General features: G+C 47.3%; 1 protein-coding gene across 1 annotated transcript; it reads right to left on the reverse strand.

The window, feature by feature from the left end:
• Window positions 1–480: 480 nt before the first annotated feature.
• On the reverse strand, window positions 481–23,875 carry DPP7 (dipeptidyl peptidase 7). Its single transcript, XM_061604138.1, has 13 exons — window positions 23,687–23,875; window positions 22,282–22,395; window positions 21,107–21,246; window positions 20,811–20,974; window positions 19,719–19,854; window positions 19,453–19,534; window positions 17,316–17,482; window positions 16,294–16,354; window positions 6,029–6,147; window positions 4,815–4,971; window positions 2,955–3,019; window positions 2,751–2,821; window positions 481–794 (listed from the first exon to the last, which is right to left on the reverse strand). The coding sequence occupies exons 1-13, from the start codon at window positions 23,751–23,753 to the stop codon at window positions 668–670; spliced, it is 1,470 nt and encodes a 489-aa protein (XP_061460122.1). The 5' UTR covers window positions 23,754–23,875; the 3' UTR covers window positions 481–667.
• Between the last annotated feature and the right edge of the window lie 211 nt (window positions 23,876–24,086).

The following is a 24,086-nucleotide window of genomic DNA, read 5'->3' on the forward strand; positions in this document are numbered from 1 at the left end:
GACCGCCCTCCAGTGGTGGAGCACCTCTTTCCCATGCAGAAGGTCCCTGGTTCAACCCTCAGTATCTCCAGTTACTGGTAGTCAGAGCAGACTGCACTGAGCTATCTGGCCAATGGTGTGACGCAGTACGCCTGAGCGTCTTCTGCAAGCTTACGCAAAGTGATTTTGGGTGACCAGCTACAGGGTCGAATAATCGGCATACTGTTACTTGCCTCCTGCGCTTGGGACAGGTGAGAAGCCCCACTAGGACAAACACCAAGAGCTGTTCTTCACTTCTCAGCAGTGTCAATATGGCTGTGAGCTTGAAAGCCTCAGCTGATAATGGTGATTAATGACAGACGCACCTGTTTCTTCAGAGGCAGGTCAGCTGTAGGAAGGATAGCATCTGTAGTCTTGGAATGGTAATCCCAAATACAGTTGAGGCAAAGAGTCACGGACCCAATCCAGCATTCAGGAAATGCATAAGAAGCAGGGCAATGCTCAAGAGAATCTTTCCAGTTTTATTTCTTGCTTTTACAACCCTGTCGCCTCAAAGAGTCGCCACCTAGGTGGCCAACATTGGCTGACCCAACCATCAGCAGGGCTCCTGGCTGGTTTTGGCACCAAAACGCTGCATTGTTGACTCCTGTTAAAAGGGGGCTGGACAGCGGCTGGGAGCGCATTGCTCTCAGGCTCCAGCTGCTGTATTCCCCCAGGCTTCCTTGGTGCTGGCTGATCTGACCCAGTCGCGGATGAGATTTGCTTCCTGGTTGCGAGCCTCTCTGACAGACAGTGGATCAGCCGGGTTGGAGCTCCTGTTGGAACACAGAGCCACAGGAAGTGGGTTGGGCAAGCAAACACCCAGTCTAGGGAATCGCAGCCAGATTTTGAATTCTGCTACTTTGAAACTAGGACATGCACTCCAGCAGGGAGTCTTTTTGGGATGAATCAATTTAACATTTCTAGAATGCCTAAAAATTGGTAGGCAAAGCAGTTTTTTAATATAATATCAGAAGGCCCAAGACTGTGTAAGAGCAGCACTGCTGGATCAGAGCAAAAGAGAAAGGGCAATTGCTCAGCGGCAGATGGCCCCAGGTTCAATCCCTGACATCTTCAGGTAAGGCTAGGGGAAACCCTGGTCAGAAACCCTGGAGAGAGACTGCCAGTCGGCACAGGCAATAGTGAAGTAGATGGACCCATGGGCTGACTCCAACTTCCTATGTATTATAATCCGACAGTGACCAGTCAGATACCTCAAGGAATTGGGACCTGTACTTTTCAACTTGTTCATTAATGACCTAGACTTAGGAGTGAGCAGTGAAGTGGCCAAGTTTGCTGACGACACTAAATTGTTCAGGGTTGTTAAAACAAAAAGGGATTGCGAAGAGCTCCAAAAAGACCTCTCCAAACTGAGTGAATGGGTGGAAAAATGGCAAATGCAATTCAATATAAACAAGTGTAAAATTATGCATATTGGAGCAAAAAATCTTAATTTCACATATACGCTCATGGGGTCTGAACTGGCGGTGACCGACCAGGAGAGAGACCTCGGGGTTGTAGTGGACAGCATGATGAAAATGTCGACCCAGTGTGCGGCAGCTGTGAAAAAGGCAAATTCCATGCTAGCGATAATTAGGAAAGGTATTGAAAATAAAACAGCCGATATCATAATGCCGTTGTATAAATCTATGGTGCGGCCGCATTTGGAATACTGTGTACAGTTCTGGTCGCCTCATCTCAAAAAGGATATTATAGAGTTGGAAAAGGTTCAGAAGAGGGCAACCAGAATGATCAAGGGGATGGAGCGACTCCCTTATGAGGAAAGGTTGCAGCATTTGGGGCTTTTTAGTTTAGAGAAAAGGCGGGTCAGAGGAGACATGATAGAAGTGTATAAAATTATGCATGGCATTGAGGAAGTGGATAGAGAAAAGTTCTTCTCCCTCTCTCATAATACTAGAACTCGTGGACATTCAAAGAAGCTGAATGTTGGAAGATTCAGGACAGACAAAAGGAAGTACTTCTTTACTCAGCGCATAGTTAAACTATGGAATTTGCTCCCACAAGATGCAGTAATGGCCACCAGCTTGGATGGCTTTAAAAGAAGATTAGACAAATTCATGGAGGACAGGGCTATCAATGGCTACTAGCCATGATGGCTGTGCTCTGCCACCCTAGTCAGAGGCAGCATGCTTCTGAAAAGCAGTTGCCGGAAGCCTCAGGAGGGGAGAGTGTTCTTGCACTCGGGTCCTGCTTGCGGGCTTCCCCCAGGCACCTGGTTGGCCACTGTGAGAACAGGATGCTGGACTAGATGGGCCACTGGCCTGATCCAGCAGGCTCTTCTTATGTTCTTAAGGAAGCCCACAAGCTGGTTTATGCCAGGTACTCTGAGGTAGACTGCCTTGGAACATGGAGGCTCTATTTAACTATCATATAGTACTTGACAGACTTCTGAGGGCTAGTACTCTTACCATTTGTGGTGCAATTCCTGCACCACAACAGTCCAGATTTCAACACCTAATGCAACTGTTGTTTTGAACTATAGCTGGCTGGGCTGATAAGAGAGTTGTAGTCCAAAACATCTGGAGGACACTAGGATGCAAAGGCTGCCTAATGGCATAAAATGAGTGAAGGGTTAAAATCAAAACGGCATATGCCCAGAAGTTTTGGAAAGGGCCCCCTCCTTTCTGGAGCTGGCATCACTCACACCTTTCAGTAGCCGCCCCCACGCAGTGTTAGTAATGCAGCCCTTGCCAATTTCTCCAAATAGGTACCTGAGGTCTAGGTGATGAGCACCTCCCTTGACGATTATGGCAATCAATGAAGAGCTCAGGTTCTTTCTAACCTGAAATTGACAACGTTTGGAAGTCAGGCTTTTTGGAGGGGAGGGCAGGCACAGTGTGAAAGCTGATAGGTGTGAAACAGCCACCTTTGGAGTGATAGCTGCTCCAGGGGAATTTGGAGAGGGGGATACTTACTCCACCACCTGCCCAGGGATCCAAGTCTCCATTTGAGAAGATGATGTTACTTGCGGCGGCCAGATCTGATAACATCAAACAGGATGTTAAATAAAATTATTAGCTCATTTGGTAGAAATTGTTAAATTGCACAAAGGGTCTGTACGAAGCGTGGCACAGCATCTGCTTTATGTTGCAGAAGGCCCCAGGTTCAACCCCCCCCCAGCATCTCCATGTAGGGCTGGGACAGACTCCAGTCTGAAACCTGGAGGACTGCTGCCAGCCAGTGTGGGCAATACTGGGCTAGATGACATGACTCGGTGCAAGTCCACTTCCTGTGTCCCTAATGGTGACAACTTGCATGGAACAGAATGCTCTGTGCTCAGAGTGTGATGCCTGAAAGGCATGCCTTGTGCCAGTTGGGAGTTTTGAGGGGGAAGTTCTGGAGGAATGAGAGGAGCATTTGAGAAGGACATGCCATTAAGTGGAGAGGAAGTGAGACAGTTAGGCAGCTGTCTTGTATGGAGTCAGACCATCTGTCCACCAAGCCAGTATTGCCAACTCTGACTGGCAGCAGCTCTCCAGAGTCAAGCCAGAGAAATGGTTCTCTTATTTATTATTTATTTTATTTATTTAAAATATTTCTATCCCGCCCTTCTACCCTATAATAGGGTACTCAGGGCAGCTTACAAAAATAAAATCAAACATGTACATAATAAAATTGTAAACAGTAAAATCACAAAAACATTAACATAGATTAAAATACATAAAATGCAATTAAAATACATAAAATAAAATATAGATATATACACACACACATATATACATATATATAGGGATTGGTACTAAAGGGACTACAAAGGCTTCCCCCAGGCGCCTGGTTGGCCACTGTGAGAACAGGATGCTGGACTAGATGGGCCACTGGCCTGATCCAGCAGGCTCTTCTTATGTTCTTAAAGGTAAAATTTAACGTAGGAGGCATAAAATCAGTGTCAGGCTCTACCTTCAGTCCCTCCCAAAGGCTCTCCGGAACAAGATCGTTTTCAGAAGTCTCAGGAAAACCAACAGGGAGGGAGCAGCGTGAACTTCTTGGGGTAGAGTATTCCAAAGCTTGGGGGCCACAGCTGAAAAAGCTCTCTCCTGTGTGCCTGTCAATCTAACATCTTTCACTCCAGGCACGCAGAGGAGACCAGAGGCAGATGATCTTAAATCTCAGGCAGGTACATATGGGTGTAAGCGGTCCCTCAGGTACATTGGTCCAAGGCCGTTTAGGGCTTTAAAGGTCAGAACCAGCACTTTGAATTGGGCCCAGAACAAATTGGGAGCCAGTGAAATCGATAAAGCACAGGGGTGATATGCTCCCTGTGCCATGCTCCAGTTAACATTCTTAGCGTCTGCTAAGACCCTTTTAACTGGAGGTGCCAGCCATGGAACCCAAGACCATGCGCATACCAAACAGGTACTCTTGTCTCTGTGGTATAAAGGTTCTCCCATCAGTCAGGGAAGAAGAAAAGAGGAAGATTTTAAAAACGGGGAGGTTGTTCTTAGTGTCCTTTGTTAGTGATTTGATTAACATGCCATGGATATTAGTGACTTAGAAATAAAAAAATGCCCCCCCCCAACCAAAAGGGGAACATTTTCATTCAGGCCAGTCTGGAACTGGAACCTTGCAGTACTGTCTGGGGTCGACAGAGCGTCCAACCCAGCAGAGAGAACTGTTGCCAAGGCCCCTGTGCTTCTGGATTGGCGACTGGGCTTGGGGCGAAGGGTACCCCTCAGGAAGTGGGCAGGTTTGGCTGGGTGTTGACCCCAAAGGCAAGGTGCAATCCTTGGCCTGGCCAAAGTGAGCGAGTGGACTAAGGAAGAATGGCTCCTGCTTACCATTGCCCCAGAAACTGGTCCGCAGCCATGATGGCCGAGGGCGAACTCCCCATTTGTGGAAGCAGTATTCTTCCCTGGTGGCATCTGTGAAGGGCATCTCCGGGAACATGTCGGTCACATTGTTGCTGTTGAAGGTTAAGTTGATTTCGGTGCAGGCCTGAACAAAGAACTGGAGCCTCAGAAGCCATGTTGGTCCCAAAGAGGATAATAGGAAACAAGCAAGGGTGTGGGAAGTTGGCTCCCCATAGCAGGTATTCCCAAGATTCTCAGTACAGAAACACTCGAGCCTACATTGCAATTAAGGGGGAACTTGTGATAAGAAGACCTACCCAAAGTAGCACGTCCTTTAGATACCGGGAAAGGAGCATGGATTGAACATGCACTGAAACACACTCCCATTTTGGATGTTGTATGATTAGCATTGTAAACAATTGTACCTAATCTGTGGTGCAGCCGCATTTGGGAATATTGTGTGACAGTCCGGCTGCCCTCTCTCAAAAAGGATATTGCTGATCTGGAAAAAAGTGCAGGAAAGGGCAACCAACATGATTTAGGGGCTGGAGCACCTTCCCTTTGAGGAACAGCTAACACCGGTGTTTAGAAAAAAGATGATTAAGGGGTGGGAGGTTTGTAAAATTATGCATGGTGTGGAGGAAGTGGATAAAGTTTTTCTCCCTTCCTCATGATATTTAAATCTGATTGTTTTATAAGACTTATTTATTTTCTGCTATTGTTTTATTCTCTTTATCCTGTTTTTGTTATTTATATGTAATTTTATTGTACTGGCTATATAATTTATCTGAAAAACAGTTTAAATAATAATTGCAATAACTCATTTTGTACGTCGCCCAGAGTGGCTGGATAGCCAGCCAGATGGGCGACTAAGAAATTCAACAAATAAACAAATAAACAAATTAGGAGTTGAGGTCACCCAACAAAACTGATAGGCAGGAGATTTCGGATAGCAAAAGTAAAGCACACCGCCCTCATACAATACTTACTTAGTTTGTGGCAGCAAATTCCATAAGGCATAAGCTATTACAGAGCAACCTTTGCCAACCTGGTTTTCCTCCAGATGTTTTGAACAAACCCCCTATCATTCAGCATGGCCGTGCTGGCTGGGCCTGGTGGGAGTTGTGGTCCAAAACATACGGAGGGCACCAGCTTGGTGAAGGGATGTGCCAGTTAAATTTCATCTCTTCCCTTGGACATACCTGATAGTCCCACGCTTTGGCATCCAAGCCTGTGCCGCAACCCGTTGGGTCTGCACATCTCTGGTACTGCTTGTAAATATCAAAACATGGAGCGGTCCCAGTGGAGTTGTAGAGTAGTCCTAGTGAGCCAAAAGAGAGAGGCTGTCAGGATATTGAAAGCCTGCCCATTGTCAGGGGTTGGGGAGAAAGTGAGATTACTTATCAATAACAACACTTGTATACTGCCCTGTAACAAAACATCCTCTGGAATGCCTAACAGCATAAGAACATAAGAAGAGTCTGCTGGATCAGGCCAGTGGCCCATCTAGTCCAGCATCCTGTTCTCACAGTGGCCAACCAGGTGCCTGGGGGAAGCCCGCAAGCAGGACCCGAGTGCAAGAACACTCTCCCCTCCTGAGGCTTCCGGCAACTGCTTTTCAGAAGCATGCTGCCTCTGACTAGGGTGGCAGAGCACAGCCATCATGGCTAGTAGCCACTGTTAGCCTCATCCTCCATGAATCTGTCTAATCCTCTTTTAAAGCCATCCAAGTTGGGGGCCATCCCTGCCTCTTGTGGGAGCGAATCCCATAGTTTAACTATGCGCTGAGTCAAGAAGTACTTTCTTTTGTCATGAAAAACATCAACAGAACAAGAGATGTGTGGCTTACTCAATCTCTTAAGCCAAATGGGTCTGGACCCAGATCATCTCTGGCCACACACTGAGCATCAGAGAGAGGGCTGGAGACATTTTGAAAAAAATGAAACAAAAGCGATATCTTGTTCTTGTGGACTCGAATTAGAACGATTCCTGTATTAGGATTTGGAAGAAAACCCACCTGTGTAGCAACCCCTAATGGAATTTGCTGCCACAGGGTGTGGAGATGGCCACCAGTTTGGATGACTCTAACATTCATGAAGGATAAGGGCTCCCATGGCTCCTAGCCATGGCGGCTATGTTCCACCTCCAGTGTCAGAGGCAGTATGCCTCTGAATACCAGCCACTGAGGAACAGCAATGGGAGAAGAGAGTTGCCCTTGTGGGCTTCCCAGAAGGATCAGGTGGGCCTTGGCTCTGATCTTGTTGCAGGGCTCTTCTGACATTCTCATGATTAGGATTACCTTGTTTGCAAACTTAAGGGCCTTGCTTAGGTACAGATGCTAAAGATGCAGCTGGAAGCAGAATGCTCCCCTGCTTGTGCTGCCAACTAGCTGAACGACTACATGCAAGACTGGGGTGTGAAGCAGCCCTTGGTCCCAAGCAAGGACTCTGCAAAGCTGGAGGCAAGTCTGGGCTTGCTGCCTGGCCCGCTGCGAGCCACTTCAGGCATGACCAGGAAGCTGAGTAGACACTGTACCTTTGTGGACATGAAACGGCTCACAGAGGTGGGGGTAAAGGATGGTGATGTCTTGGAAATGACATGTCAGCTGACCTGCTCTCATAGTAGCCGAGTGGGGAGAAAACAAACACTTCAGGCAAAACACAAGCCTGTTCCGTAGCACAACTAACAGGATGGCCGGTTCCACTTCTGGAGAAATGACAGGCTTGAGTTTCTAAAATTGAGAGATGACTTTAGATTTTAAATAGAGGCCCTGAATAGAGTAAGGGTCAGAGGGTGGCTGGGGAAATGTTCTAGGTAGTGGATCCCCAGGCTGCAACTTCAGGATGGCAGCTGTTGCCAGCCAAATTGGGGCCGAGGGCCAATGTCTTTACTCGGACATCTACCTGGCCAAACTTCTAGAGGGGCTTGGGAACCTGCGTTCGCAGAACATCCTGTGCGATGTGACACTGGAGGCAGAGAGCGTCTCCTTCCCTGCACACAAAGTCATTCTGGCTGCAGCCAGCAACTACTGCAAAATGCGTTTCGTTGGGGATGCTGCAAGCCACAACATCCATGTCAAGCTGGCATCCGTTACTGCCCGTGGCCTGCAAAATGTTCTGTCCTTTGTTTACTCCAACAAGCTGGAGCTGACCCTTCAGACCGTCGAGGAGACCTTCCAGGCAGCAGAGGTGCTGCTGGTGCGCGAGGTCATGCGCCTGTGCTTTCAGTTTCTAGAAGAGGGCTTGAATCGGCACACCTGTCTCGCTATCCTTGAGATCGCAAAAAGGCTCGGTCCAGAAGAGTTAAAGCGGAAAGCCATGAGCTGTGTGAGCAGGCACTGCTACAACATCCTGGCGGATCCACCACTGCTGAAAGAGCTTGATGTGGCTACTCTGTGTGAGATCTTAGACAGAGCAGACATGGAAGATCTCAGCGAGCTGGAACTGTTCCATGCTGCTGTATGCTGGCTGCGCCACAAGAACACACGCCTGAAAGATGCAGCTGATATTTTACGGCGTATTCGGTTCCCCCTTATCCCTCTCCAAGATTTGCAGAAATTTGTCCAGGAAGTGCCCATCATGAAGACCGAGCCCGCTTGCCGCCGGTACCTTCAGGATGCCTTGGATTATCACGCCCGGCTGTATGCTCAGCCGACACTCCAGAGCGAGAGCACAAAAGTTCGCGCTGGTGCCCACACACTGGTCGTCCTTGGTGGCAGATCTGTGGACAACACCATATGTGGCGATGTGTGGGCTGCTGATCAGAACTGCAGTTCGTGGAAAAAGATCAGGGAACTCAGCAGACCTGTGTACAACCACTGTGTTGCTGTGATCCATGACTTTGTCTTTGTGATAGGGGGCCAGGATAGGTTTGATGCTACAGGACAATGTCCTTCAAACCAGGTAAGTGTAAGCTTAAAAGAGATGTCTACAGCAGCTAATTTGTGTGCAACTTTGTCCAGAATAGGCCAGGGGTGTACAGGCCATGTATCATCCTGCATCCTATCCCAACTAAGACTTTTGCTTCTGGGTCACTTAGCACGAAAGTCAATTCCTTGATAAGCAGCGCTAAACCTCTTACAGTGCTTCTTTAAGTTTGTATGGGCAAATGTTTTTAAAAGATCCTTTACTCCAGATACTGCCCCACTTCTCCTCCTGCTCTCAGAAGTTTGTTTTTTAAAGAAAAGAAACGTTTAATCTATGTTTGTACATCTCCACCCATTCACTGTTCCCTTCTTTCACAGAACACCTTTAAGTGCAGGTTGCTCCTCTAACTTTGCACAGTCCTCAGTGGCTGCACAACCCGAGATATCAGAGGGTCCCGCTCCAATCCCACACCCCAGCAAAGTTATGGTTGCCCACAGGTGTCTCTGCAAACATTCAGTATTATAAAGAAAGGGCAGCTGAGCCCCACAGAATGACCCCCTTAATCCTCAAGAGGAGGAAATGCGTACAGGTAGGCTACGCCAGAGACAATGGTTTTGGTACCTCTCGAGACAAAGAGTGACCAATCATCAGTCTACAGCAAAGTAACATGGGTAGAGATGACCCAGTCAGGCTTGTGGGCGAGTCTCAAGGAGAAGCAGGCAGTTTCCAAGGGACGCCTGTGTTTTGATTTGGGCCAGAGCCCTTGGCGCTACCTCTTTCTTCAAGTCACAGGAGTAAAGTGCATGGATTCCACAAACCTTGCTCATATTGACAGGGCCACACCCCTCTTTGTGTTCTCTTCCACCTCAGCTTTCCTTTGCTCTATATGGAACAGCGTGTGTGTGCGCACGGGCCTACCTACTATCAAGTGGAGACTTACAACAAGCTTTGTTGTTGAGCTTTATGCTCATTTATGTTTTGATGTACTGTATATAGATATATTTTCTTAATTTAGTGATTAAACTCTTTATTATATGTTGTGAAATTGCATTGGATTATTTGTGTGAACCGCTATGAGCACGTATATTTGTGGAAAATGCAGTATATAAATAAACTTATTATTATTAATAATAATAATAATAATAAAATGTTGCAGTGTCTCCTCAGCACCTAATGGGTGGGCTCCTGATCAGAGCTCCAATCAGCTTGGAACAGGAGCATTTAAACACTATTTGGGGCTTGCAGGAGGCCATGCGCCCTTCTGGAATGAAAGTAAACACCACTAACAGGGTCACACTGTTTCAGTTACAAGTGCAAGCACCAAACCATCCCCCTTTCAATTGATGGGACCTCAACATGAAACATTTGGGAGTGCGCACACGCCCGCACACGGGTCCTATGCAAGACTTGGTGCTAGTGACTTTTTTGTAATCTTTTTTCAGTTCCAGAGTGCAGGAAGGCAAAGGCTCAAGGGATTGATGGGACAGGTGGCTGAACTAAGGGCAAATATTTTGGATGGGCATAGCATAAATGTAAAGGATTCATCTGCGAACGAGGCTGCTCCAGGGCCACTTTTGAAGCCAGCAACACTCTCTTAACCCATAGAACATATCCCCACCGCAGGCAAAGGTGTTGGTAGATATTTAAAAAACTGGAACATGGGCTCATAGATACAATTCTGCACACAATTTACACACATACACTAATTTGTATGTATACATGCAAACTTAGAATTTAAATGTCACACAAGGCTGGCCACCTAATTTCCCAACCAAATCACCCTATAGAAATTCTTTAATGTGCAAAAAGGTAAAGGTGTCCCCGCACATCTTTAATGTGCACCCCACCCCAAATCAGTTCCTCTTCATTTATCTGCAATAATAAATTCCCAACAGATTCTGCTCCAAATCAATTCAATTCCCCCCGTTCATCCTCTCCCTCCCAAAAAACAATTTCTACATAAAGTCATCTTAATTTGGGGAAATAACACCAAGACACTTAGATGAGGACTTGGGGGCCCATGCCCCATGGACTCAGCCCCACTAAGGGCCTTGGCCATGGGTCTAGAACTGCACTGGTCTCCCATGACATCCTTGTCAGTCCATAGCTGGGCGCAAGATCAGATCAGCATTCACACTGGCAATACCCGCTTTCTAACTAGCAGAAAGAAATGGAAGCTGCCTTATTGAAGGGACCCCTTGCCTGCTCTCGATTTAGCTGCTGCATGAGAGTCCATAAATGTTTGCTCCCCTGCCCACCTTTTGGGATGCTAAATGATTACCCCACCAGGAGGCGAAGTAAGGGACGGCCCAGTAAACCCTTTCCTCCTTCCGGCTCCAGGTGTTCAGGTTCGACCCCCGACACAACAGGTGGCTCCAAGTGGCAAGTATGCTGGGGAGGCGGACCCGCTTCCACGCAGGGGTGCTGAACGACCGCCTCATGGCTGTGGGGGGAGGAGCCCTGCTGGGGACACTCACTGACACGGCAGAGGAGTATCAGCCTGCGAAGAATGAGTGGCAGCCCATGGCGCCCTTTCCGATGCCCGTGGCTGACCACGCGGGGGCGACCCACAAGTCAATCCTCTTCATATCAGGTGAGAAACCGAGACTGCCTCGCCGGAGAATCAGTCCTGCTACAGGGAAAGAAGGCTGGATGTTGGCCATCCTCAAAGAGGGTCTGGCTTTCACACTGTTTCTTTACTTCCTGTCTAGAATGCAGGGCCCCATAAGGGTGGTCAGTTTTAAGGCTGCACGCAGACAAAATATGAAGAGTTCAAACCACCACGTGCCTCTTTTCATGGCGATCTGGCTGTGAACGATGCTCCTGCAATGTGCTCTCCTCTGGGCTACCTTTGAGGAGGGCTCAGAACGCAGCTTCTAGGGCTGCGCGGGTGGTTTATTCACTTATTCATTATCTGTACTTCTTCCTTGCCCTTCACAAAAGGGACAGGTTACAAAAATATCGCACTTTAAATAGGTACATTAAAACCCTAAAATAAAACCACAAAAACAATGGCAATTGCATTGTGCCAGCTGCACCGGCTCCCAGTCCATGCCTGAGCCCCATTCAAAGTGCGGTTCTGACCTTAAAACCCTTTCCAGCTTTAGACCAGCATACTTTAGGGACTGCCGTATGGCTCCGTCTGTGATCACCTGCCCGTTAAGCTTTCTGTCTGAGGGGGGCGGCTAGCTAGCTGGAAGACAGGCCCTTCTCAGTGGTGAGGATGGAAGGCTCTCCCCAGGGAAGCCTGACTGGCGCCTCCTTTGTTCTCCTTTCAATGCCAAAGGCAAAGACCACACTGTCCCACCAGGCCTTTAATTCTGTTGACTGCTTTTATCCAGCTTTTAAGAGCTTATTGCCTGATTAGTCTCTATGTTTCTAAGTTTGTTTCGATATGTGTTATTTATGCTTCAATTCTATCTGTACCTTCTACTTCTTATGGAAATCACTGTGGGATTTATTTATTTTTTAAGCTGAAGGGCAATATAAAAAAAAATGCCGCATCCCAGTAAATAAAATGCTGGACTATGTCCTTCCCTGTTGGTTGGCTGCCCACCCCCTCCTCTGGGTGAACAAGTGTCCTGTTTTCCAAGAGAGAAGGAAACTGCAATTCCCCTCCTGGATGCCTGGTCTGGGGCACTTTGTTTCCGAGAAACAGGTGAATGAGTGGGGACAGAAGGGGCCCCGCAGAGGAGAACCCAAGGCAAAGGCTGCGTGTATCTCCTTTTGGCACAGGGACCTGGCTACGGAGTGCTTTGATTGGTGGGGGGGGGGAGGGGGGAGAGAAGAGAAAGGGGCAGCCAACCAGTGGAGGCTCTCACTGCTGTGAAGACACTTTGCATCCCTTTCTAACGTTCTGCCTGTTAAGATTTGGGAGAGGCCTTGGCTAAGCAGTAGGCAACATGCTTTGCACAGATGCTTCAACCCCCAGCATCGCAGAGCAGCAAGGCAGGAAAAGACTCCTGCATGATCTAAAGGGATGCCATGGGATCCATGTTCATATATCAGAAGAGTCGTCTTCTGTCACCCGTTTCCAACAGGGGGATTTGCTGCCGGTGACATCTTACGTGACACGTATAGCTATCTTTCCCGCCTGCGTTGCTGGGTCAGGAACCGACCCATGACCTTTGCTCGGTGCGACCATGGGATGGCAGCAGTTGGGGACCGAATCTTCTGCATTGGAGGAAGGGCTCTGACAAGCGTATGTTCATTTTTATGTATTCAACGCACTGCAACAGGCCAAGCGCCTGCCAGGGTCTCTGCGCGTGTTGCTGCCCTGGGCTCCCAGCCACGTTCTCGGTTCTTGCTGACTGGCTCCTCATGGCCAGGCTCCCTTCTCATGAGGGAACAACCTCCTTTTCAATACAGCCTTGATTATTTCAGCTGACTTGTCCTAGAGAGGAAGGACGTACCACCTAATGCAGCATTTCTCTGAAAAAACCTGCCTCCTAGCAGCAAACAGGGCAACATATCCAGTGCCTAGACAATATGCAAGTAGAATACTACACAAGGAGGCCCAATTTCCAAAACAGCCAGAGTTTGCTCCTGTGCAGGCTCTTCAATTTACATAGCTATTAAGGCAGAGATTAAGAAAAAGCACCAGGTGTCCCCAAAGGATTGCTGTATGTGGAATTGGTAAGGCTATCCGTGGCTGCTACTACTACAATAACAATAATAATAATAATAATTTAATTTGTATCCCGCCCTTCCTCCCAGCAGGAGCCCTGGGCGGCAAACAAGGCACTCAAAACACTTTAAAACATCATAAAAACAAATCTTAAAATACATTAAGACAAAACAGCGTTAATCATCATGGCTGTCTGCCTCTGAAGATCAGTTGCTGGGGAAGAGTGCCCTTGCACTCTGCTTGCGGGCTTCCCACTGGAGCACCCGGCTGGCCACTGTGAGACTGCAGGACTCTTCTTATGATCTATGCCAGCCTTTCCCAATCTGGCGGTTTCTAGCCGTTCAGGACTCACAACTCCCTTCATCCCTCACCACTGGTCACTTTGGCTGAGATGGATGGGAGACATGGCCCAAAATATGTAGAGGGCTCCTGCTTGGGAAAGGCTGGCCACTGTATTCTAGGTCAATGGCTCCCAATCCTTTGCCCCTCACAGACCACTTGAAATTTGCTGAGGGTCTTGCCAGACCACTTAATGTTTTTTCTGCCTGCTGTAGCAAATGCCATGCGCTGTGCAAGATGCTGTATGGATTTCCACTCTATTTTTATTGCTGCTGTCATTTGTTTTACTGAATTAAAATTTGGATTCCATAGAACTCAGATTGTAATACAGTTAAGATACAATATAAGAAATGAAAAATACAGCTGAAAATGAATATTTAACACAATGGATCAAATCCAGAGACAAAACCACCTGAATTAAGTTCATGGATCACAATTTGGGAGCCTCTGTTTTAGGCTTCCCGATAATGGCCACCAGCACTGAAGCACTTCTTACTTTGACACCCACACAGATCCCTCTGCCGCACGGAACCAGCAAGATCTCAGAGAACAGAAATTCCCTGTATAGTTGATCACGTGGCTGGCCCAAAGTATTTTGCTACCTGTGGCTGAAAGTCCAGAAGTCACCCCCTCATCTGCTAATTAACAGAGCTGCTCAGTTTAATCAAATAAACAGACCAATTTTTAAAAGTTGGCCCTGCTTAACTGGGCAGCAGATTTTTCAAAAAACAATGGTTGGGTTTTTTTAGCGTTAAGTACTTACAAAGCCATAGGTGCGAGGCACCATCTTAGAAGAGAGATTCTCCTGTTCTGTCTCACACAGGATGGAATGCCTCTTCTGAGATGGCACTAGCTGGGACACTCAAATCTACCAATAAAGGAAGTTCTGTTGGAAAAAACAATTCTTTAGTTATGTTCATCTATATGCATCCAATCTGACTGATTCTCTGACCCACATTATAAGGTTTGTTTAACTGAGTAGCATCCCTTTGCAGATGCTCCCTTGAACCAGAATGAAACGCCAACAGTAGCAGCCCTAGTAATTCATGCGGAGTAGCAGAACACACTGGGAAGTTCTCCTGTGCAGAATTAGTGGGGGCTGTGCTGAGCATGGCTTGTCCACCGACAGGCAAGAGCTGCTCTCTGACTTCTTCAAACAGCAGGGGCCAATGTCCAACCCTCCCAATGGTTTAGGGTTGCACCTCCCCTCACCCTGACCATTAGCCATGCCGACAGGAGCCGGCAGGAATTGTAGTCCAAAACATCTGGAGGGCACAAGGTAGGTGAAGGCTGCCTTGAAACAACTTCTGAGTCAGGTTTGCTCACTGGTCTGGCTCAGCGACTGGGAGGGCTCTGCTCCTTGCTGGTGACAGAGTCTATTTGTCTTGCCTTCCACTGAACAGAAGCTGGATCTACCCCTCTGACATTCATTTTGGTTCTTTACAGGCTCAGGAATGGGTTCCTGTGAACGAGACGGAGTACTACTGCCCGGCCACTGACCAGTGGACCCTGCTCAGCCTCTCCCCCTTTGACCTTTGCCAGTTTGGCCTTGCTGTGCACCAGCTGCAACTATACATCACCGGCGGCGGGTCAATGAGACAGAAGAAGAAAGAGGACGGCGTCTATGTCTGCAACCCAGCGGGGAAAGCCTGGGAAAAGGCAGGCTCCTTGCCCAAGGTTCTAGTGGATCATGCCTGTTGCTTTGTTCAGCTGCCGCGTCACCTGATCACAGCTGAACGGCAGCAGAATGGAGAGGGGCCTTCAGCCAGCAGGAAGAAGAAATCCACCCTCAGCCTGTACATCACCAACAAGCCTGCATCTCAGCCAACCCTTTAGATACAGAAAGAGACTTTGGGCAAAATCCAGCAAGAAGTTAGCTAGAAGCCCCAATGAAATGAATGAGAGGGGCATCTGATTTTTCCAAGTCTGTGGCCACATTCAGATGGTCTCCCAATCCATGGTTTGGTGGGTTGGGATGAGCCTCATGTTCATGTGCTCCATCCGTCACACATTAATAATAATATTTCTGTCCAGCCCTTCCTCCCAGAAGGAGCCCAGGGCCAGAAACAAGGGACAAAACACTAAAAAACAAACACTAAAAACATCTTAAAATAAAACACCTTAATCATGTATTTTAAATAAAATCTTAAAAAGCATCTTAAAAAGCAATTCCAAAACAGACACAGACTGGGATAAGATCTCTACTTAAAAGGCTTGTTGAAAGAGGAAGATGGAGATTAGAAGCTTCCACTTCTGGGCTGACAATAGTTTACCATTCCGTTTAAATGGGGCAAACAATGGTTCGAGCAATCCATAGTTTACCCGTAAAGTAGAATCCCAAGCCATGTTTTTATCCTCCCTTAGAATCCTGCTTTGTGTGCAAAGAATAGTTTGCTGCTAACCTGAAGCAGAGTCTCCTTGTGCACAAAAGGAAGTGGAGGGAGGGGCAGAGCAAAGGGAGCACACAAGCTCAAGACTTGCGAATGCTCCTTCCCAATCCTACTCAAAGTATCGCTTAGAGGACTGTCTGAATGCAGACTACATAACATGTATGATTTCAGGCCTGGCACACAGAGGGAAAGCAGAGCATTCCTGTAGGTTTTGGAAGGAAGTTGCAGGTCTTACTGCCACTCACCGCTAAGAGCTGCCAAGCCCCTGATTCGGTCCTTGTTCGTCAGCATCAGCTCACAGCCAACCTGAGTTATAAGCACACACACATTAGATTACCTTTTAGAGCCAAAGAGAAATCAGAAGCTAGCTGCAAGATCTTGGCTGAAGCTAAGACATGTCTTGTAAATGTAAATGTGCTGCCTTCAAGTCGATTCTGACTTATGGCAACCCTATGAATAGGGTTTTCATGAGGCTGAGAGGCACTGACTGGCCCAAGGTCACCCAGTGAGCTTCATGGCTGTGTGGGGATTCGAACCCTGGTCTCCCAGGTCGTAGTCCAACACCTTAACCACTACACCACACTGGCTCTTAGACCCAGCAAAAAAAAAAAGTCAGAAAAGACTAGGTGTAACTGAGGTGCTGACACAAGAACTTCAATTTCTCTGTTTGTTTTCAACCTATCAGATCTGGAATCAAAGGGGAGTTCCAGTATTAACATTCTGCAGTTTCATCCGAGTAGATAATCATAAAATGATCCCATCACTATTTAAACCGTGTATTTCCTATATTATACACACTTTCAGCAACAAAACCCCTTCTCAGTTTCCTCCCTGCTGAGTTACCAACTGAACTACTTTGTTGCTGACATCCCCTCCATTTGAGGGGATATTTGCAAACTCGCCCTACGTTTCCCAGGCTTTCTTGGGAAGAAGGCATTAGGAATGACTGTTTAACCCAGATTGATAACCAGGTTACCCTGTGGCAAGCAAATATAAATCATCGGCAGACAAGGAAGCTTCACAAAGAGGGAGGAGACTTCAGATTTTAAAAGTTTTCTATTACAAAATAAACATTGAAATACCTACTGCAGGTTGGTGTGAGGTAATTTTGCAAGTCTGGTTAAATAAGTTGGAAGTCTGTCCTATAGAAAGACTGCAAGAGGAACAGACTTTAGCACCGCTCAGCGGTGAGCTGATGATGGTGAAGTGAACTCAGAACAGAGGTTTTCTCCAGCTACTGAAGAAGCCTGATTTGGGCAGCCCTCACCTTGACCGGGTTTGCTGGAAAGTGTCCCATGAAGTCAGTCTTGTACGGGTAATCCATCATGGCTATCATGGTGAAAGCATTCCGGGCAAATCCAAACAGCTGATAGACATCTTCCTTACAAGAAAGCTTTGCACAAGTGGACATTCCGCTGCTGATTCTCTCGTAAGCTAAGTGAGGAGGGGAAAAAGTGGTTTAGCACAACACTCTGCATGATTAAGCAAGTCCCGTCCCATTCACTGAGGCTTACTCCCTAGTAAGCATGTTTTAGGAAGGAAGCCTAAGTAAGGGTCTTTGGGCTCTCCAACGTTATGAGTGTGAAATTTCCACGCAGCAGACCGGCCCAGTGCTTGGATGACCGAGGGTTTCTGCTGGTTTAATTTAAAAGAAAAATGAAGGGTCAAAGGCTGGTTGGAGGAGATGGCTTTTTAAATTGCAACGCTTAGTCAATCATCTGTTTAGACCAGCCTTTCCCAAACAGTGTGCCTCCAGATGTTGTTGGACCACAATTCCCATCTTTCCTGACCATTGCCAATGCTGGCTGAGGCTGATGGGAGTTGTAATCCAACAACATCTGGAGGCACACTGGTTGGGAAAGGCTGGTTTAGACTGGAAAACATTTTGATCAACTAAGGATGTGCTGTCCAATGAAGTGAGCAGCATATATTTTCTAAAAATGTTGTTTGTTTTTAATACAAGCTTATAAAAACTGCAGGTGGCAAAGTGGAATTTCCTCCTGTTTGAGAAAAGGGCAAATGCCTATTCTAAGAAGAAACCAGCTGAGATAGATGAACGTGTTATCTAAAACCAGAGTATGTTTTTTTTCCATACAAGTTTTGCTTTTTTCCTCGTATGATTTAAATTGATCAATCAACACTAAGCCAATCAAGGTTTCAGTTCTATACACGTTTACTTGGGAGTAATCCAAACGAACAAAATCAGACTGACTTTTGAGTAGATGTGCATAGGATTGCTCTGTTAAGACTGCATTCCTAAGCACGCTTACTAGGGAGTAAGATTTACTGGACACAGCCAGACTACTTCTAAGTAAACATGCATAGGATTGGACCGTACAATTACTTTAAAAGGGTCGTGGTCTAGTTTAAACCAATCTGAGCATGTGTCACACAGCTACTGCATCCTCTATCACCACTCGCTCCAATCGTCCACACATTCCCTCTCTGTAGCCAAAACAACTTCTTGTCAAAATAAAAGAGACAGAATTCAGTATTTTACTAGGATTTTGGTCAATTCAAGGTGCTGGTTTTGACTTATAAAGCCTTACACGGCTTGGGACCACAATACCTGATGGAACGCCTCTCCCGATATGAACCTACCCGTACACTGCGTTCAACATCAAAGGCCCTCCTTCGGGAGCCTACCCAGAGAGAAGTCCGGAAGGTGACAACGAGAAAACGGGCTTTCTCTGTGGTGGCCCCCGAATTATGGAATTCTCTCCCTGATGAGGTACGCCTGGCGCCAACATTGTTATCTTTTCGGCACCAGGTAAAAACCTTCCTGTTCTCCCAGGCATTTTAACACCTATAATTTTAAATATTTTAGCAATTTAATATTTACATTTTAACATCTTAATATTCAACCGATTTAATGCATTTTACATTTAATATTTAGTACTGAGTTTTGTAGTTGTTTATATGTTTAATTATGTTTAGGTATTTTTGGTATAATTATTTTAAGCTTAATATATGTTTTTAAATTGTATATTGGATGTTATATGTTGTGAACCATCCAGAGAGCTTTGGCTATGGGGCGGTACAGAAATATAATAAATAAATAAATAAATGTGCAAATTGAAGAACTCTGTACAAGAAAGCAAATTTGTGCAAATGTTTTAATGCATTTTCTGAAATGGAGGAAACAGCCTGGCCAGTCTGGGGAGGAACTCTGCGTGTCACCCCAAAAAAGACCCTGTCGTTCTTCTTGAAAGCCAATGCACTGGTTTGATTGTTTGTGCTTGGATTTCGGTTTTTATTATTTTCTTAAAGACATGGGGGTAGTGCTGCTTTCTAAAACTGTTTCAAAGCAATTTATTTCTCATATAACTCCCCCAGAAGACGTTTTGTAGCATAAAGCCCTCTTTCAAGGGGTGCTCCCTGCTGGACAGGTGGGCTCACTTTACCTCCAGCCAGGTACAGGTCTTTGATTTGTTGGAATGCTTCTTGTACGGCCTTGGAGCAGTCTGGACTGTAGTTCTGGAAGTCCTGAAAGAAAGAGAGAAAGTCCCTCTTCTGATTCAAGCGATTGCATGAAAGAAGTCTTGGATCCTTTCAGGAGACCCAAGACTTTCACACCGCTTCACAGCTTCAGATGCACCATTGTAAGAGGAGGGCTGGAGCCTTGGTCTCGGAAGAGGACATGAACCCACCCAGAGCTTCCTCCACTTACTGCTGTGACATCCTTGAAGAACTGATTGGAATCTCCAATCCCAGCCACGGACAGCACAGGGGCACTGGCAGCCAGTGCCCCGGCCACAACGTTGGGATACTTCATTCTCATGTATGCACTGAGCATCCCTCCGTAACTGGAGGACAGGGCAGGGAAGAAAGGAGAGAGAAAAGAGATTTATGTTCTTGACCTGAGGAAAGATGCTGCTGGTCTGCTTGCTCACTGGAAAGGGGAGGAAGACTCCTCAAATTGTTGGCCCGAGTCAGAGGAGCCAGAATACAACAGCCACAGATACGGGGCAAGGAAAAGTGGATAAAATGGCGGCACTTTGGTGAAAGGGGATTCTTCTGTGCTCTTGAGGTTGGCCCCAAACCTAGACCCCTATTGGTTAGAAGAAAGGGGCATTCTGGCCCCAGCTACAGTGGGAAGAAAAGTGTGCCCCTGCGCCCAGTGGTGTTATGGGGGCAAAGAATCCCTTCTCTCCAAAAAGGAGGCAGCTAGGGGAGCAGCTGTAATCCCCCTGGCACCTCGGGAGGGTTCCCCAACTGGAGTGCTGCAGAGAACAACCACATGACAAGATCTGTCAAGGCATGCCTGGATCCAGGAAGGCCCAATGAGCATCTCCCAATTGAGAGAACCCAATCCAGGGCACAGAAGCTCCAAACTAAACAGTCCCAGAGAAAATGCCCGTCCCAGTGACCCAGAGTGTGAGGCAAACACTAACACTACTCTCCCCAAAGATCCTCGGGTACAACCTTGCACACCTTTACCTCCCCTGACCCAGTAGCTCTCCCCACCTGCCTTGGCCAGGGTTGGGTCAACCTCAGACACCACAGCCAGCTCAGAAACAACCCGCTCCCATCAGGAATTTGGGGGTTGGGGAAAACCCAGCAACCAAGACGTTTTGGTGGTGGTGCTTGGATATTTGAAATATTTGCCTCATCTCTGCACAGGAAAGACTCCTAAAAATTTGTAGCTGGCATGAAGGAACTTGGAAACATTTTGTCAGTCCTGTACAAAGAATTCTGCACACATCAGGTGCATATAGCTGTGAAGAGGAAGAAGACTAAGAAAAAGCGAGCGAGCCCCCACCTGCCTCCGAAAGCAATGACAGGCGTCTCCCTGGCAGCATAGTGATGCGTCAGCTCGCTGATGAGCACTGCGTAGTCAGCAAGGGCCTGCTCCATGCTCAGCAGGCCGGCATTTTCCTTCCGCAGCGATGCTGCCCCAAATGGCAGCGACTTCCCATAGTATCTCTGAAACCCAGGACAGAAGCACAAGAGACACTTCAAACAACAACGCAGTTCCTTGGTGGTCATCATCCAAACCAAACGCACTGCAGTTGGCACAGCTCAGGCAATGCTGAAACACGTGCAAAAAACACTCACGTGCTCCGCAAAGACCACCAGAGCATTCTGCTGCTCGGCCAGCTCCGTGATGAAGCCGCTATTCTGAGCAAAGGTCCAGATGTCTCCTTCATTCCCAGTGTAGAAAAAGATGGGTCCGGCTCCCTTCTTCCAGAATTTATCTGTGCAAGAGTGAGCAGAGTACATTAAGGCAACGAAGCAGTAGCAGCTGCTATTAAAGACACAGAACTTACAAGAAGGATTGTGCCTGTATTAGGAGCGCCAGCAATTATTATTTTTTGCTCCTAGAAAAGCACCACCAACTTTCGGATCTACGGACTTTCCTCCTGGAACATTAGAACATGCACTACTTGCACCTACAGTAAGAATGAACTCCCCCAGATATTGTTGAGACTACAACTACCATAATCAGCTGGCTAAGGCTGGTGGGAGCAGGAGCCCAACAAGGTCTGGAGGGTCGCAAATTCTGCTGCCCTGTGCTAGAGCAATCTGCCCTGATAGTCCAGCAAGGTTACTGGACACACTCCACCCAGAAAGATGGAAGGGAGCTTCTGAAGCACTGTTTTTCCCCTCAGTTCGTTTCTCTAGATAGGGGAACATCTCTTCAAATTATCCAAGGGACTAAAAATAAGTTGGGCAGATTGCATTTTAGGTGGATGATCTCCCTACAGCTCAGCAGTAAAACTCATGCTTTTCACAAGGAAAGTCGCAGGTTCAACCTCTCTGGCATCTCCAGTTAAAGAAAATGTAGGTAGCAGGCCTGGCAAAAGCCATCCTCTGCCTGAGGCCTTGAAGAACTGCTACTAGTCAGAGGAGGTAACACTAGACTCGACAGACCAGGGGTCTAACTTGCTATAAGGCAGGATGGGCCATTAATGCACAATTTATGCAATCTCTAGCCACAGAATGTGGTGATGGCACTAGTTTAGATAGATGCACTGAGAAGGAGACAGCCAGCAGTGGTAATGTGGAACTGCCATACTCAGTCACAGTAAACCTATGGATTTCCGCTGCGAGAGAACAACAGTGGGAGAAGACTATTGGCCTCCTGTCCTGCTTGTGGGCTTCCCAGAGGATCTAGTTAACCACTGTGGGGAAAACAGGATGCTAAACTACATATATATTTGGTCTGCTCTAGAAGGGATCTTTCTATGTTGCTATATATTTTCAACACCGCCACCCCTCCAAAATCATACCTGTAATGAGGAACCTCTGGGCAAACGTTTTGTTGCTGTAAGCTTCAAAATTGAAGTGATCTAGCCACTGCTCAAAATATTTCTCTTCAAAGTCAAGCTGGGGAATTCTGTAAGCTTAGAGGAAACAAACCCATATCACTTTCAGCCAGAAGCAGAATATGAAATAACAAGCTGTCATTCCAGTCGAAGGAAAAGTGGCAATTATTCAAGACTGAAAATTTGGTAAAGGAAGAAGCGCATACATTAAATAATATTTTTTAAAAAATAAAATAAAATATGGTATTTCTGGCCAGGGTACGGACATATAGAAATCTGAAAGTGGAAAGGGATTTGGATAAGGGTGCTCCACAGCTATAGCTCAACTCTGGAACTATTTTCAGTGCCGGGGCTGAACATTGCCACAAGCAAAATACCTAAGAGTCTCTGGCCACGTGCAAAGTGCCTTCACCCTCACCTCAGAGTAACTAGAATGAACACACCCTGTGCCTGGAATTGGGTGCAGGGGGAAGAGGAAACGCTTGCAAAGCAGAGAGGGTAATATTTCTGCCCCAACACTTCTCTTGAGTAACAAAACATTGTTGATATTTTGGCAACTGCTCGGGGAACTGAAACAAGGAAAAGGTGATTAATTTCTAAAACAGGATGCTCTGGGGCTCAGATCCTCCCAGAAACCATCTCCACTAGGCTCACAAGCAACGGTTGATATTATTCCAAACTCTGGAGATGGCAAAGTACTCCGATTTGTTGCTTTATTTCATTAGGCTGGCATTTTCTGCAAGGCAGAATCGGAAAATACAACAGTCTGATCTAGTGTACATAGTGGCGAGGTGAATTATGCACTCTGCAGATGCTCAGAGGAACTCCCACTCAGAAAAGTCCCAGAAAGCTCTAGCAAGGCAACTTCTTATGTTCCCCATGTGGGTCCACAAGCCGAGTCTGAGATGTGGGAATCAACAATAAGCATGTGAAGATCAAACGTCGCCGTCATCCAAAGGTGCACCTACAGCCAGTGTCTTGTACCTAACTTATAGATGATGATGATAATAATAATAATAATAGGTCCCTGTGAACAGCAGGCGCTTTTGGCCCGACAAAGCAATGCCAGCAGGTAAGATCCCGAAATAAGGACGTAATAAAGGCATGAACGGAGGAACACTTCAAGGACTGCCGCATCTGACCATGTGCAGAGTTATATTTCTTTCCCCAAGTCAGCCCCACCCACGACTGCATTTCACTGGCTGAACCCTGAGATGAAATAAAGGAGGGTGCTTCTGAGCATATGCAGAGTTCCGGGAGCTGAAGTGTGCTCCAAGACGGCTTGGGCTCCCGCCCGTTCTGGAGACGAAACGGCGTGTCTCGTGGGAGTGCCAGACCCACTGGTGCACCCCCGCCGCCCTCCTCTCACCTGCCGGCGCCCTGGGCAGGACCACCAGGGCGAGGAGGCGCAGGTAGAACACACGCCGCGTTTCCATGCCAACCACGTCGGCGGGGGTCCCTCTTTTGCGGTATTGCCGGTGGTGGTGGGGAGTGTCACGTGGGAAGAAGAGCCCCGCGCACCACGTGAGAAGCCGCCGCCAGAGGGGCGGGGCGAAAGAAGGCCATGTGATTTCTGCAAAGGGGCGGGGGAAGAAGAGAAATGAGCACCCCCAACCCGGCTACTCGTCGCCATGGTTACCGTGGCGCCGCCATCTTGGGTAGTGAATCTCGGCCCCCTCCCTCTTCTGCCGCTCTTCCACGAGAGGCGCCTCCGCCCTACTCGGAGTAGACCCACTGGCATTAATGAGGCTACGTTAGTCGTGCCCGTT

The sequence above is a fragment of the Rhineura floridana genome, chromosome 20 (assembly GCF_030035675.1).
Source record: "Rhineura floridana isolate rRhiFlo1 chromosome 20, rRhiFlo1.hap2, whole genome shotgun sequence".
NCBI classification, from domain to species: domain Eukaryota; kingdom Metazoa; phylum Chordata; class Lepidosauria; order Squamata; family Rhineuridae; genus Rhineura; species Rhineura floridana.